At 40.6% G+C, this 17,949-nt stretch overlaps 1 protein-coding gene and 1 long non-coding RNA gene across 2 annotated transcripts in view; one reads left to right on the forward strand and one right to left on the reverse strand.

The window, feature by feature from the left end:
* iqsec1a (IQ motif and Sec7 domain ArfGEF 1a) overlaps window positions 1-12,212 on the reverse strand; it is a gene marked incomplete at its 5' end in the record, with an annotated part of 93,008 nt that extends 80,796 nt beyond the window's left edge. The window contains one exon of the mRNA XM_083920058.1: window positions 11,953-12,212. Coding sequence (XP_083776184.1) covers window positions 11,953-12,212 — 260 coding nt within the window. The remainder of the gene's footprint in view (window positions 1-11,952) is intronic.
* LOC310951697 overlaps window positions 1-17,949 on the forward strand; it is a 33,523-nt gene that overhangs the window by 12,142 nt on the left and 3,432 nt on the right. The window lies entirely within an intron of this gene.

The following is a 17,949-nucleotide window of genomic DNA, read 5'->3' on the forward strand; positions in this document are numbered from 1 at the left end:
AATGCTGAGTCAGAGTTTATCAATCTGCCTTTCTGCAAGAGTAAGTGCAACTGGACACGACTACAGAAATGCACTAGTCTGCTCATTTAATCATAGCTCCGTACCTGGCTTCAAATGAATCTGAACATTTGTAGGCTACACAGCTGAAGTGATGCACACACCAACATCTCACTGCCCAGTGCCTGTGCATCTGTTTTGTATGTGTCCTTTAGCATATTTTTATATGGTACTTTCCCCTAATGCTGTTTTACTCTCTCTTCCAGAAAAGATTTGCTCCAATGTAATTATAAACCTATTATTTGTTTTTTTTACTTAAAATATTGAGGAGGGTTAGCCTTGAAGAAATGTCTTCTAGCGCCTCATCACCCTTATTACCGCAACAAGAAAAAAGTGCTAAGGCAATAGAGGCAATACACGTGTGGCTATTTCCTTTCCTGAATTCAGAAGAAAATCAGAGGTAATTATAGTGATTGATGACATGTTTTCCCAGTAAGAGTTCTTTTTTTGAGTCTGTACCGGAGAGTATATTGTATGCAAAACATTCTTTTTGCGTAATATTTTGCATCCTTCTACTTTGAAATCAGGACAACTTGTCCTAACTTAATCTTTGACTATGCTCAAAGAAGCTAACAGCAGGAGTTCCATTATGAACTTGAATCAGTCCTTAACTGAACTGCTTAGACCAGAGTTATTTCCAAAGTCACTGAAACAGTTATTGGGTTTATTGAATATGCTGTTTCGTTCAGCGGAAACCGTGACAGTCATGCAACGCTTCAAGCTCTAGCAAACAAACCCCATCCATGCTGTGATGAAAAAGAATAAATCACATGTGAATAAACACTGAATTTACAAAACTTTCTACTTCTTGCAATTTTGTGGCTCAGGCCTTCACAAAACTGTCACTAAGTGATCAATGACTTGAACCTGCAGTTACCTGCTGTAACAGCTCATTCACACTGACAGGTTCCACAGAGGAACACTGTGAAGCTTGGCGTTCTTGTGCAATATTTCACAGTTATTGTCAGTATTTTAAACAATCTATTTTTCGCAAAAAGAACACTGCAGTCGAGGTAAAAGGACGTGTCAGCGTTTGATGTGGATTTTGCTCTTATTTGTCTGATGGGGTGCATGCACGTCTGCTTCCCTTGGTTTAGGACTTTTTCTCAGTCCAATGCATAAATGAAGGGCATTCATCATGTGTTGGACTCCTGGGTGCACTGCATACTTGTGCCATTCATATTACTGAGACCTAAATGATCTGTGTTAATCAGCAACTAATTACAGGCAGAAATATGTCTGGTTGAGCAGATCTAATGAGTCAGACAAGTCCTCTGTAGTGGTTTGCTTCTCATGGTGCTGTTAAATTATGTATCTCTAAGGAGTTAGTGGTGCGTGACCCCCACTGGCTGTCTGCACACACACACACACACACACACACAGACAGACAGACAGATAGACAGGCAGACAGACAAACACACACACACACACACACACACACACATACACACACACACACACACACACAGACAGACAGACAGGCAGACAGACAAACACACACACACACACACATAGCTGAAAACGGCTCAAAACAGTCTGCCTCCTTCGCCCACTTTCATTTCTCATTGTGCAGGCATCTGACCATGCCCTAATACAAAATAATTGATATAAAGCACCTTTACTGATGAACTTTTAGAAAACCTGTCATCTGTCTTGGCTGCATTTACATTATGCATGCCATGGTAAATATTCTGTTAGTTCAGGACAAAAACCCATAGTGGCAATAAAAATGCAATTACAATCAGAAACATCAATATTTTGATTTCAATACAATCTAAAATCCCAGATCAAAGTGTGTCAACGAAAAGGTAGACTGCCCTTTCTTCTTAATTTGACTTTAAAAGCACCTGACCTAAAACAGAAAGCTGGATACAAGAAAACATTCACTCTGGCTACATTCCTGAACATATTGCTTGGATTTAGATCAGCCCTCGGAATCTTCAGGGTTAGGAGCACAGCCAGAGGTTATAGTGCAACACCTAAGAGTGGAAGCAAAGAAACTGTTGAAGCTGCAAGTCACTCAATCAGCCAACTGAAGGTAAACTATGACTTTGCCAAAAAAGACATGAGAATCAGCAAAACTGACTCCAAACTACATCCTGCAGAACTTTCAGCATACATATTAGTTGTCAAAGGCCCAACCAGCTGTGAGGGAGTCCGCGTTTGACATTTACCCATGATGAGTAATGTGTAAGTGGAGGCTCCTCATCTGTGTTTAGCTGTTGACTCAGACTCCACATTTAACCTTGACACACACACACACACACACACACACACACACACACACACACACACACACACACACACACACACACACACACACACACACACACACACACACACACACACACACACACACACACACACACACACACACACACACACACACACACACACACACACACACACACACACACACACACACACACACACACACACACACACATCTACACCTGGTGGCAGCCTTTCAAACAGCTCTCCACAGGTACTATGCTACAAATTGCCTTCGATTCAGCTGCTGCATCAGCTGGTTTTGACAGCTGCAAGGCGGATAATTGGTTCAACTGTGAAGAAATAAATGAACAAGCAACTGTACTTTGGCCTTGTGGCCACGCCAAGTGTGCTGCTTTCGTGTTGATCACTGTTTGTAATGATAAAAGAGGGTGTATAGAGATTTGAAGACTCAGCTAGCTTGAAGTAAAAAGGGTGTAGAGTAAACAAAGTGCGCAACAAATTGAATTGGCTGAGTTATTTCATTTTTATCACAAACTGACAAAATAGGAAATTTGAGAACAATTTAGGTAGTGTTAGCAGTAGCACAGAACAAACAAAAACAAAGAAACTGGGTTTTAACTTTCCATGTTACCCTGAGTAAATTCTACATCCCTGTTTCTAAAAGAGTTGGGCCGCTACGTAAAATATAAATAAAAACAGAATGTAATGTTTACCGCTCTGCTGCATCACCCCTTCTTTTAACACTCGGTACACTTTAACACTCTGTAAGTGTTTGGGAACGGTCACAATCTGTTTATATTGACATTTAACACAACGTCCCAACTCTTTTGGAAACAGGTGTGTAGCATTTAATAGTATTATAGCATAGCATATTGGGAAATATACTAGTACATTTTTTTCGTGCCCAGAGTTGAAAAGAATATTACCACTCTCATGTCTTTACTCTAAGTTAAATTTAAAGATACCGCCACTGGCTAGCTTAAGTTAGCATAGAGACTAGAAACAGAGGGAATCTGTTAGCCAAGCTCTGTCCAAAGGACAAACAGACATGTAAAAATTACAAGTTATGCTTTACGCTAAGCTGATCGTAGCTTCACCTTTAGCATGCAGACATGTAACGTTACCTGCCTTGTAAAGTTTTCTTGTTAACAGAGTTTCATTATTACTCACCTAAATTACTGTGTGTTTCCTTGAGGTCTAACAAATGTTGAATGAATAGTTTTGCTCATAAAAAAATGTTCTTTCATTCTGAGCCCGGCATTGTTTACATCCATACTAGCAAGCACTCTTCTCTGCCTTAACTGGTGCATTGCTATTGTGGTGCGTTACCTCCTTTTGTAGAACAGTGAGCAGCGTGAAAGCACTGGCAGGTCCAACTCATAAAAACATGGCTTCATAGTGCTACTGGTGGTCAAAATCTCCAGGGTACCTTTAAGTCTCATTCGTTGTATATCATACTGAACTAGAGCATACTGGTTGACACTGAAATGAAAACCACCTTTTATAATGTCTTAACAATGATCGCAGATTTGGGGCTTTAGTAAAAGCCATACATATCTTGCAAGTTACCAACACAGCTCAATCCTACAAAAGTTCCTATTGGCAGATGAAGCAGAATGCAAATAAGGCACAATGCTCTGCTTTCACACCAGAATTTCTTCCTAGCTACGAATACGGAATCGGAGAGTGAGCACAATCTAAACACCCAATGTTTTTGGAAATGGATGCCTGTAATGAAGCCACATTATGCTGCACATAAGCACCCACAATCTAATTTGAAAACTCCATTATCTAATGCCACAGGAATTAATAGCTGGACTTGCTTGTTAAAATCAAAAGTCAAACTGAGTGAGACAGTTGAGTTTGGTGATTTAAACATGATATGGTTGCCAGACTGAGTTGTACTATCCAACCACCCTTTGTGTGGCCTTCACCAGTAACACCATCGATAGAGTAAATAGTGCTTGTTAAAGTCATCATTATCCCTTCACATAGAACAACCAGCTACAGTAATGGACACAAACCAACCTCAACTCCATCTTAATAGGCCTGATTAAGGGAACCAGAGGTCAGCTGTGCCTGGTTTAGTGTGTCAGAGTCTCCGGTCTGACTGTAGCCACACAGAAATGCAAGGAGGTACAGTCCATTACAGACTAAGGCAGCCTGCAGTTGAGTACAAGTTGCAAATTGTCTTTAGCCATTGGTTGATTTATAGGTGGGTCTGAATGCAAATCATCCTTGTGTGGACATTAATCTAGCAGGGGTATTTCATTAGAGGGGCTTTGCTGGGGGGAGGGAGTTCATGTGCTCGTAAATTTGGTTTGGCACACTGATTGTTCAGCAGATCGCTGGGTAAATGAGTGGATGCCGCCAGCCCCAAGAAACAGCTTTCTTCATCATGCTGTTATTTTCTGCCAAGGGGTCCCAAAACACCTCCTAAAGACATTACGCTGGCTTGGGGTAGACTATTTATGAACTTGCCAATCTTCAGTCTACAGACTCCATCCAGGGGACTTAAGAAAGGGCAGCTGAGGTTTTCTTAAGCAGAAAATTACAGTGAAGAAGCCAAAACACAGTCACCGTCTGCAGCCTCAACAGAAGGAAAATATAAAACCACCAGTGACTTTAGAGAGATAATTCAGTATAAGCCAAAATCGACAACCTAACAGAACCTTTATCAAATACTTCATTATCTATTGATTAACTCCTCTGACTATTAACTCCTCTGGCTTGATTCCAAACTCATCAGAGATGTACCATGTAACATCAATGCTATCACAGATCAATGTTGTAATGAAATATACCAAAATACCTGACATATCGACACAAGTACAAAAAAAAATCTAAATCAGTGACATGATGCAAAACACTATGCAACATGTTTGCTGTTTTTCAGGTTAATGCAACTATTTCATTGTTTTTCATCCAAGTTTCTACATATGATTACAGTATATTTGATCAGTATTTCTAAATTAAATTTCTAAGGAGGGCTACAACTAACGTTTTTTTTTTCATTATCGATTAATCTGCAGATATTTTTAGTCAATTAAATGTAAGAAAAAGTTCATCATAGTTCCCTTGAACCCAAGATGATGTCCTCACATTCCTTGTTATGTCTAAAAAACAGTCCAAAACCCAATGATATCCAGTTTACTACAATGTAAGATGTTTTCAAATAAGAAAATCAACAAATGTTTACATTGGGGAAGCTGGAACCATCAAATATGTTATTTTTTTCTTCTTGACAAATTGATTATCAAAGTAGTTGCCAGTTCATTTTCTGCTACTCGACTATTGGATTAATTGAACAATCATTTCAGCTCTAAAGTTAAGCAAAGTTAAAACAATGAAATCTAATATTTATTCAAGATGCATTAACCACACCCAATACTTTACTGACCTTAAAACAACCAGCATTCATCCAACACAATTTATTTAATTTCTTGTCAAGATGGAAGTGAGAACAAAGCCCCGAAAACCAGTGAGACATAAATAATAACCACAAAATACTTCAGATCGCTGCTTAGAATACAACTAAACACATGTTTTTCTAACAGTCATTTTCCATCAAATACTCTTATTTGCGTAATCCTGCAGCTGCTTGAACTTCTCAGACACATTTAACTGCAGGTCTTGAGCATCAAAGCAATTACAGTTTAGTAGCAGCTGAATGTGCAACGAATGTTAACCACTCCACAAAATATGGATAAACTGTATCCATTGCCTGTAGATTTAATTTACATGTTTGTTTTTTGTCTTGTTTGTTTGTCTCACACATTCTGGCACACATTCTTCCCGATATTTGGCATAGAATCAACAACTTGAGAGCTTTGCAGCTCATTCATCAACATTAAAACATCCATATTAGCTCCATTAGGGCATTAACAGGGAGAAAGTTGGAGTTGGCAATGATTTGTCACGTTATTCATCAATATTTTATCACTAAAGGTTACTTATGCTTCTTCACTGACTGGGATTCATACTGAATTGAAAAATGACTGCCTGAAAAAAAGATCTACCTGCACAAACAATGCCGGCATTGCTTCAGTAAACTGTCTTGTATGGTGTCATAGGTAGCAAGTTACCTTTGAGTTTAAAGATCTAAAGTTAGAATACCGTTTTAGCACATTTAGTAAAACTGGCTGTGCAGGAAATGTCGCATCAGCTCTTTGTCATCTGCAGCTGAAGAAGTTATCTCTCCAGCTATCACATCAGCGTCCCACATATTGTTTACACTCGGTTGGCTAGCCGGGCCTGGGACAAAGTTTGAATGCTTAATATGGGCTGAAAGATGCATCCACCAGCACGGAGATAAGAACTGAAAGCACATACGGACGCTCTTCTCAAAACCCCAGAGGACAGGTTCATATCGCTGTGAATCCACTCTGATTAAACCACCAGCCTCTCCTGCATTATGCACAGAAAACATTTATAACAACCCCACGTTCCATTTTGTGTTTCACTTTACAACGTATAATAGCCACCGACCAGACCAGGTGTTTGCTTGAAAGTCTGCTTAAGCCTTTAAGTCAGTCAGACTTAACTGCACATGAAAAGTGATTTATCACTAACGTGCTGCAAAACTGTGGAACCCAAGCTTGTATTACTTATCATTTAATTCCTAAGTGAGCACAAGGGGATACAAGGGGAAGTAACTGTAGAGCACTGTTAAAAACAAACACCATTAGGAGAGAAAACTGCATAGGGTCAGCATAAATACTGCTGGACTAAAGGGCTGACAAGGCAGGCAATCCAGGAGTCATTAACAGAAGAAAACTGATACGTGTGTGATTGCTAATTCTTGCCCGAGTACTACACCAACCGTCTGTTTACATAGACTTTAGCTTGAAATCAAGAAATTGTGAATAAACCGGATTTTTACCTTTGTATTTACAGAAAATGACTCTTGCTCTGCTGATTCTGCTCAACCAGCTCCTGGGGAGTTGCAATTAACCAGGTGAATGAGTTTATGGATCCACATGTGGCTCAGTGCAAACTGAGATGATTACCAATACCTGCGGAACAGTCCTACATCCTGAGAACCTGGCCGACAATATTACCCAGGAGTCTGTTCTGCAGAATTCACAGAGAAATCTGTTGACTTGGCACCACAGGTTCTACTATCAGTGGTGCATCACATTTCCTGCCCTATGCATTTTGTTTCTAAAGGGCGTGTAGAAGGAAAAACAAAACACAGGGAAGAGCATTCCATTTACAGGAAACCAAAGATAGCAGCAGACAATCTTATGTATCATTCAGTAGCAGAAACTCTTTATCTGCCACTTCTTTTGGGACAGAATGTGACTGTTATGCATGCTGTAAGATGTTCTTTTCTTTTTTGTTCTTCCTTTTCTACTTTCCATTATGAAGTCATTTAATGATAACATCTTAAAGAAAGCAGGAGTGAGTTTGTCAACCCTGAGATGAGGGGAAACTCTGTATTTTTGGTTCCAGAAAGAGAGGTAACAAACTGAGTCAGTTACCGCGGTAACGTATCAAAGTGCATATCGAATCGCTTAAACAGTGGAGTTAATGTATGTCAGAATCAAAGTCCTGGTTGGATACAAGTTTGTTACTTAGGACTGTCTGAAGTACCAACTTTTATGCACTGTCATTTCTTTGAACAGGCTTATTTATGTCCTCACATTGAAATATTCAATAAACCATAAGAATAAACCTCTGCATGTCCTTTTTCCATTAACACTGTGACTCTGTGCAGACAGCAAACAGTTTGTTTGGGCAGTTCCACTAAAGTGTTTATGGTAAATTATGTGTAATCTCAGTTTAAATAGTAAAAATCAGTATGAAGCTTTAAGGATCAATGAATAGTTGTCTCCATCACTCTTGATGTGATTGGTTACGACAATGAAACTTAATTCCTATAATAATAGAAGGTAGGCTACATGTTAATATTTTGAGTGAGCAGAATTGTGGTGTAGATGCAGAGTGCAGTTTGAATGTGAGCTTTTAAATATTCTGCATACAGTTTGAACGTGTTTTAACAGCATTTCAGTTGAAGGGGCAGAAATAAATCTACTGTACGCTGCTGAGCATAAGTGTCTAACATTTAAATCTACTGTGTTTTAATCTGCAAATCACATTATTACTAGATCAGATTGTGATTGTACTATCATGTCTCTATGTCTTTAAATATTCAACTATATTTTTAAACTAGGAATGAATAGAGAACGCATCATTTATTGACACTTTCCCTGCTCTGACTCAAAGCTGCTCTTTTCTGAAAGATAAATGTGCACAGTCTGCATAAAGGCATTAATATCTCGACGTCCACAGGATTAGAATGGATGCTCTGTCTCTTATCTACCTGTTGCCATGGTGAATCATAGTATCGGAGCTCTACTGTATGATGGTGGCTTTTTATGCCCAGTTTCAACCTACTCAGTTGATTGCAGCATTAGTCAACTCGGAGCTCAGTCTTAGGCTCAGAGTTTGTTAATCCTGCTTTCTGAAACAGGGCCAAGGTCATATGTCAATTTCAATGTGTGTGTTCTTCTTCTGAACACACACATTGACACAATACAGACATTGATTCAAATGGGTAAAGTATCCCTTTAAGCCAACTAACACTAACAGCACAGCTCACATGCAGTTTGCATACAGTATGAACAACATTACACTGTATACAAGATGACTATAATACAAATAGGTCATTCTAACTCAAAAGAAAAGGGAAGCAATCCTATTATGACAAGCTGCATGCAGTGAACAAAAGTGTACAGGCAATGGATTTAACCAGACGAGTGGTATCAATCGTCTCATCTAGCTTGAGTCAAGACAGGGAATAAGCGTATTTCACTAAATATATAAACTATTCTTTCGAAGTAGAAGTCTAAACTTTTTCACTGAGTGTTGCAGGGATTGCTAAACCTGTCTACTTGTGTTTTGTGAATGAAAAATATATATAAAAATTATATCAGAGTGAAATGATGGTTTGAGACCCAGAATGGGCTTCTATTGGGTTTTCCATCATACTGGCCAGTTAATGGCAGTTATTTCATGTAACTGCTTTCACCTGCTTCCTTACAGTAGGTGCAAGTCAGGTCCCTATGAGGCTACATAGGTAGAATGACAACCACCATGGTAAGAGGGAGAAGGGACATGCTTGACAGCACAAAGTGAGCTGTGTCTCCATGCTTGACCTAGGCTAAGGTCAAAACAATTCACGATTGTCATGTCACTGAAGGTTGTGCTTCTTGTCTCCACTCATGTAAATGATATCCTCCAGATATCAAGACAAAGTGTCTGTTTAAACACCATTAGCATCTGCTGTTTGCTTGTGATGTTTAAAATTCAGACTTGTGATCTCTGATTTGCATTTCTCAGCAGTTTCGATGTGAAGTAAGTCATAACATTTATTCTTGCACTCAGGTAAGGAGCAAGTTAGTAGACATGTTAGGGATGTTATTAGCATCACATAAATACAAATATAGCTGTTTTTATTACTCATCCAAAACATACAGTAACATTTTTTAAATGTATTCTGTTTTTTTATTTATTCGTTATTTTCTAGGTGTTCATTTAGATTTGGTTGACACTGTAATACATTGCATAATAAATATAGCCTATAATAATGTTAATCACGCTTAAATATAAGCCTTATGGGTACCTTTGCAAAGTCAAATCTGTGCAAAATCCACAAAGAAAAGGTCTATTTTCATTCCGCTCAAAAATTGTACTATATCAGGTGCCATATGAGTAATTTTTCCCCTCTAAAATCGGCACTGTTTTAAAAATCCCATATCGGTCGTGCCCTAATATATATGGACCAGAGTGGTGGATTGAACAGCCACCAACCAACAGAACAACAAAGCCATCCCTAGAGCCATGCCAATAGTATAGCAAAAAAATCCACCACAAGTCACCAGAGCTCAAGATTATGACTACATGACCTTTAGCCCTCCAGCAGCTGCTGGACCCTCCCTCTTGATGTATGCAGTCAAAGGCAGATTAGGAGAAGACCTGGGAATTCCTGGGATTCCCTCAGGAAAAAAAAAAACTGAAATAAAGCTAAGAAACATCATCGTCATCTGAGCCGCTCTGATTGGCTGTTTCCACTTTGTCCCTGACCTTGGTAAATGCAAAAGATGGTGGGCTAAACAGTTTAATTTTTCAAGCACACACTATTAAAAGTCCCATTTTCTCCATGCTTAAATGACCTTTCAAGATCTGAGAATCAGTCTTACTCAAGAGCACCACATTCTTTAAATTGCTCACTGCGCTTAAATGACATTTCAACCCCTGTACAGTATCCTCCATAAACCACACATTACATTATTAACAGCTGTCATATTTCATCAGGTTCACCGGGATAATCACAGGCTCCTCCCTAACCTCTGTGCCATTCATCCAAAGCTGGACTGAAAGTGTTCAGATACTGTGACCATACAAACGGAGATATAGTGACAGTCATTTTCCAGGGATTTCACAAAGATTACTACTTAGTGCCTGAAAGAGATTTATAAAGGGAGTGCACTAAAGGTCAGTGTTACAGTATAGTCCTAATGTCTTGAGTCTGGTTTTATCAGCAGGCATAGACATACAGTCCATGAGTCATCAGTATTGATTTGCTGCCACTGGTCTTCATGGCACCAACACGCCTCTGAACACAAAGGTCAAACATGATCACATGATCCTGCTGACTGTCAAAAGCTGAGTTAAATTACTGCGCGCTGAAGCATTTTTGGATATAGCCAGCGTTGTGAACCTCAACACAGAACTGGCGCAGGGAGCATAATCCTCTGACTATCAAGGTCTTTACCAGCACTCCTGATATAATGCTCCACTACATCTGTCCAACCTACTCTGCTTTGCTCTGCCTGGGGCTTAACCCACCGTCTGCAGACAGGGCCAGCCCTAAAAAATAATTGCATAATGGATCCATCCAAACTATGTGCCTTTTCTCCCAGGGGTTGTAGCTATTGCATTCCATATATCACAGATTAATGTGCCTGTTGATGTGCATGAAATTCTCTTTTGAGTCCACTGAGGGGTACAGCATAGTTCAGACTTCAGTCTGCAGAAGTTAAAGTACCTGACAAATATCAAACTCATACAAGCAAAGATGACAAAACAGAATAAGCAAGGACAAAAGTATAACCTATATTTTACAAAGAAACAAGGTGTTGTACTCGCAGAAGTGTTGAGAATCATGGGGCACTGTTACAGTGTGTAAAGGCATCTCAAGATGAACTTGATCTGCTTAATAGTTCATACACACTGACAGTTACACACTATCAGAGGCAAAAATGGAACCGGGGTCGAAAATAATCTGTTCAAACTGGTTTGTCCATCATAACTGAATGATGCCGTGTGCTATGATCAAAATCTTGTTTGCATATTTCAAGATGTGATCTGATAAGCTCTGTGCTGTCCAGTACCCATCTTCTCTAAATGTACACCGCCTGCGTAAAACGCAGACCCATTTTCCATCAGCAAACATCAGTAAAAGGAGATAATCTGATGCCAAAGTAGTCTCGTTGCAACTGCGGATCAGTGTGTGGCAGTGTTGGACATGAACTATTAGTTGGGGTCTGATTTAGCGATCGTTACTTTAATCAAGTGCAATTCATTAACTTTAAATCGAAGGAACTATAGTTAAACAGAGATTATATGACTCTGAGATGAGATGTCATGTCTTACTTTTCCTGTGTGATATGTTCCTTGATGGCTCCCAGGGTGACCAGGCTGTTGCTGCCCTGCAGCAGCCTGCAGGCTGCCAGGTGCCGCTGGTACTGCTCCTTCAGACAGGCGTTCTCCGTGCACAAGTCGGACACTTGCTGCTCCAGCTCCTCTATCCTTCCCCTCTGCCTCTCCAGCAACTCCTGCTGGGTCTCGATGATCTTGTTAAGCTCCTTTAAATATTCCACAGCCCTGGTAGGGTTCTCGGTTGGGCTTTCCATGTCGCTCCGAGTGCGCTGTGGTTCCCTGTTGTATATCGCAGTAGCCGGGGGGAAGATGGTTATCTGTAGTCCAGGCTGTCTAAGCGCAACACTTCAGTTGGTTGCGCCTTTTACGCCTCGCCATTGTTTAAAGTCGGTGTGGGGTTGAAATAGTCCGCGCGTTTAGAAGTCCCGCCGCACACAGACCTAGAAGCTTCTAATCCCGTCTCTCAGCTGCGGATGCCAGCAGGCGCCTAAAATACCAGTGGAGCAAATGTGACAGACTACATTGTGAAGATCGTACTTGGCTCTCTGTGAGATCTGTTTGTTCCCCCTGTTGGCAGCGCGGACTGACATTCTGTGTTAGGCCACCTTTAGCTCCACGCTGTTCCCGTGACTTTTCGTAAACAGAGGCTGGTTGTCAAGTAGGCGGGGTTTTCAAGTTTTATGACTCTGCGGGTCGCGTTGAGCGCAACAATCGCTTTGCAGAGCTGCTGTAGGAACGGAGAGGATGCTGAATGTTTTCTCATGTCAGAACAGTTCAGAACATCGTGATGTATTTCCAGTGCGTGTGCTCTGCGTGTACATGCACACAAGCATGCGACCTCCTCTCTCACACTCATCTTGCAAACAGAACGTTACGCGATAACTTTGTTGCATTGTAGTCCGCCTGAATGTGCTTCATAATCCTGTAGCACAGTCTGGTGGTGCTGCGTCTTACCTGCAAAGTTGTTTACTATGCTGTGTGTGTATTGCCATCTCACCAGCAGGATGTAGCCCCTCTAGTGAAATGATCGCGATAGATGGGAGCATCGTGTGTGCTGGTGTTTTATAAATGTTCAGCACATCTGTACCGTGTGACAGGGGTCCGCAGATTTGCACAGGGAGTGAGCCCCATGGGTGTATGAGAGCAAACTGCGGCGCTGTGCTGCAGCTGATGCTTTCATGGGTGTCCATCACAGCCCCACCTGCCCCGCTTCAACAGCTGATATTAAAGGTCCCATATTGTTAAAAGTGAGATTTCCATGTTTTTGAATATTATAAAACAGGTCATGGTGCTATTTAAAAACTAGTATCAAAGTATCGAAATGTTCAATCTATTTAAGAAATGCACACAGCCAATATTCAGAAACTGTGCTTTTAAACAAGCCATCAGGACTTCTATACCGTGGTGATGTCACAACTATAGCCTATGATATAAAGGTAGGAAGTGTCTCCACAGTGCAGTCATTCCCCGGTTGTAATGATGGTGTAGAGACCCAAGAGCACAGATGCAGAAGACTCGGAAACACTGACCAATCCGAGCAGATTGGGCTTTCAGACAGAGGGTGAATACAGGCTTACTTCTAGATGGTGAACCCAAGATTTGCAAAAGATGGTTAAGGTTAGAATGGACCTCAAATAGTTAAGGTTAGATAGTTAAGGTTTGGCTTTGAAATCTAATGTTTAAGGTTACTATGGGTGGTCCGCCGTGAAGCAAGTCTCGTTTTCACAAATCAGGTTGCCATATAGACACAACCATCAATTGATAAAATATTTTAAACTTGTGTTTTCCTGTTTTTTCTTACCGGTACATAGGCTATTTGTGGAGTACACAAGTATCTGTGGCTTGGATTTGTTTGTTTATAAATGATCATGGCCAGTCAAATAAAAGCAAAAATGTCACGCACCCACCTCCAGTGTCCCAGAATCCCAGGAACATCAAAGCATGTTAACATGTCCTAATAGAAACTCAAAATACGAGTATGAACCTGAAAATGAGCAAAATATGGGACCTTTAAGATGATTGTATAATTTCTACTACATTTTGACAAAAAAAATGGAAAGTTATAGAGCAAACACAGCCTGTGCTGGAGAAAAAGAATTGGTTTGCCATTTAGAAATATCGCTTGCAGGATATTACAGACATCTGTATAGGAACTGCAGGTGAATCAGTGACTGAGACTGACCTGTATGGCACTTTACATTATTCGCTCTGTTCCCTTAGTCTCGTGATCGCTCCCCCATGACCGGCTTTGTTATCAAAGCAACACACATTCATACAAAACCTCACGTTTTCATATTCACTCATTTTACTTCTGTTGTATTCCTGGATTCAGTCACAGTTCAATCACAGAGGGGGTGAACGCTTTCTCCATGAAATTGAGGACTTTACCTTCACGCCAGGCGTTACCATCTGGAGGCTGCACGATCTGAGAGAACCTGTTTAAATGTGGAGGCAGAGCTGCAGCAAACCAGTGACAGTGGGAAGTAGTTTAAGGACATGGAGTACTGATCGAGTACATTAGGGTTTTTTTCTCTGTGGCTCCCTAATCCATGTGGCAGGAGGCCAAGAATGGCTGCAAAAGCCTCGACATGCCACCCAGATGAATACAGTATACAGCTATTAACATTCAATAATCACAGGGTGGTTTTGTAAGTCAACCCTGCCAAATGCCTTTACTTCTTCAGTTCTGATGTATTTCCAGTGCTATGTACCCCACAGAAACTACACACATCATTATCCGGACGTTCGACAAATGTCTCTGTTGTTTGCCACATTTCCCAAGCAGAATTAGAAGGAAAGAAGACTATCCGTCAACCGGATGGGCCCACATTCACATCCATGTGGCGTAGCACCTATTAGACTGGTTAAAGCGTCCTCCAGTGAGCTATTGAGTCCCTTCCAGCTCTGACGCACTGTTCCTCAACTGACCTTGTGTCTAAAAGACAATAAAAACAAGAAAAGGGGATAAAAACACCAGTACCACAAAAAAATAGCATCATAAAATCATATTCTTTGAACCTAAATCTGACATTTTCATATTTTCTAGTCCTCAATTACAATATCAAACCATGCAGCTCCATCAGTCAACTCATAATAGCTCTTGAGAGTTAGGGAAGTGCTGGAACTCGCGACTTGTGGATGAGGAATGCGGGCGAGCAAAAGATATTAACCACTTTTTTAAACGGCTTGTCATTATGATGCTCTTGGGCTCTCTCCTTTCTTCCTTTGGCTGACCGGTCTTATGCCAGTGCCAGTCAGAGAGATTTATTTTGCGAAATGGCTCATATATTTGGACCGAGGCAAACCCACTTACAAGTGCTCTTACTTCAGCACTACAAAACAGTTGCCAGCTCTGATGGAAGAAGGGCCACAGTCATTTAACCAGCAGAGCGGGGAAGTTTTTATTTTATTTTCAGGGAATGCCAAATAGTTACTCTCTGCTGAAACCAACAATAACCTCATATAGACGTGCATTTGTGTGATGGATTTTAACCGGCAAATAAGGGGACATTGAGGCAATACATTAATTACCAGCTGTGACAGTGACGCTAATAATAGTTGTTTTCACCTAGCCACTGTGTGCGTGTGTATGTTTCATGGCAGATTTGAGTACTTTGCCAGGTGTTTATATTTCTGTCTGTCTGTGGACGGATGTTGTCACCACAACAGTATCACAACCGTGCGCAATGCAGTCACGTAACGTTACAGGCGTGTAGTTGACATGAAATTCAAAGTCTACATTGTATCAAGTGTTTGGCCTTCTCACACTAAGGCTATATGAGCAAATAAATAAATAAGTAACATCATTTATTTCAAATGGCCAAATCGCCAATCCTTTCGATCTCGATAATTGAAATTGAAAGGCCATTTTGACTGACTTTCACAGCTGGTGTGATCTCGTCACAAGATTAACTCAGATTTCCTCTTCATTATGATGCATAATTAAAGTCATAAATACCCAAACCAAATAGCTTAGAGAGTTTCCTCAGTGGCGCTCCTGCAACTAATCAAAACAGCAGGATTATAGATCAGGAGCTCGATTAGGTTTCCATTGACGTTTGTGTCATTTTTATATGAATTCTGCAACATCAACTTCTTCCCTTCTCTCTATACGGCCACATTTTTTTCTGAGGAAAGACTTATACTTGCCTAACCAAGGAAAAATGCTTAGACATCTACCACTCCAATTGCTCTAAGTTATAAATGATCTGAAGCTTTCAGTCAGTTCATTCAAAACAGCCACCTCTGACTTCTCTCACACACACAAAAAAAGACTGCTTTCCATTCAGACCTCCTCAAATCTTCCTCATCATCCTGAGGGAGAAGCCTTACCATTCTTGTCAGGTCTCATTCAATGTCCACCTCATTGATCCCCACCACTGACAGCACAGTAAGCCATCTGGAACAGTGGCGGTTTCCCTTCACCCAGGATGCAGCAAGAAGGCTCTCAGCTCGACAGGCTGACAGGTGGGTTTACGCAACCCGTGTGCCTTAATGGAGAGAATAAATTGAGTGTCATTTTAGCTTAACACGGATGACTGCCTTAATGAGCTGTAGATATACTATGCGGTCATGTTTAAAACCCACATGCCGCTATCATTTGATGGGAGTAATTTAAAAACGGTCATTTCCACTTTTGAATTTCATCACATTTTGACTGAAGCGAACAGTAAATCAAAACTAGTGTGCTGCTGTGCTACTGCTATCTCCTGAAAGCCGCTGCTGAAGTGGATATCCAATCAGTTGGTGTGTTTCTTTACACAACAAAACACAGCAGTTAACATGCTCTCTTCATCCTAAGCTAACCAACATCTTGAGAATACCCTTGAGCCCCTGTTGTGGCCATAGTCTGAGCTACACAGCTGGTCTTCCTGAGCTTCCTCATAAACACCTCTCAGGCATGAGTTAAGGCTCTGCCGGTTTAACACACCCTCTGAGAAATAAGGAGCATGTGGGAAATAATGCAAAGGCTATAGCTGGTGCTGTATGATGTCTCACTAGCCTTGAGTAATAATAACACTAAATATTTTTGATAATTAACGTTTCTGTACAAAATCATTTCTTGTTTCAGCTTCTTAAAAGTGCAAGTTTGCAATATAATTGAATATCTTAAGGTTTTAGACTTAGTCAGATAAAACAAGCATTTTGAAGCATATTGATTTTTTTATTAGAGGCTTTTTTGGGTGACTACAAATCACCATCGTCCAGCAGTACATTGATTAGCTTCCCTGCCAGGACTTCTGTCTACCAAACTGGGGGCGTGCCGACTGATCTACTGTAGGTAACACACGGACTATGGATAAGTACCTCATGCAACCCCACTTCCAAAAATGGGCCTAAATAACATACTCTAGAATTACTAATCAATTTAAACAATATCCAGAGAAGCAGGTTAGATTGTTAGAAGTGTACCACAACTGGTGTTCTGCTCCTCGACAAATAATTATGTGGTGCACACACTAGTCTGCTCACCTACTAGAGATTGTGTAGCATTTGCTGACATGTTGGTGGCTGCTGAGGGCATACAAATGAGCTAGGTGACTGGGACCCACCACAGCAGTCCAGGGCAGCATCACAGACAGATGGGGAGATATTTGATCAGATGTCGCAGACCTTTACACATCCTCAGGGAGCAAGAGAGACGGACACTCTCCTAATCCCCTCAGTTTGTATCAGTACCACAGCACACTGTGGTGAGTATACTGGCATTGGGATGAATGGGAATTCAGCCATTCGAAATACACAAAAAGACCAGTTTCTTATACAGAGGAACTTTACATTTACATACAGTTTTTCCCTCACATTACTTATCTAATTTCTTGTTCTGCAATACATTTTAGTTTGCTAAAATAGGCCTGTTAAACTGCCTTTACTGGGAGGTAAGTGTAAGTTTTGCACAAATACACAATAAACCAGGGAAATAAACAGTAAATACCAATGAAACAAACTGTGAAAACATCTGACAATTAAAAAAAAATCGAATAGGATAAA

The sequence above is a fragment of the Echiichthys vipera genome (genome assembly GCF_963691815.1).
Source record: "Echiichthys vipera genome assembly, chromosome: 9".
Taxonomy (NCBI): Eukaryota; Metazoa; Chordata; class Actinopteri; order Perciformes; family Trachinidae; genus Echiichthys; species Echiichthys vipera.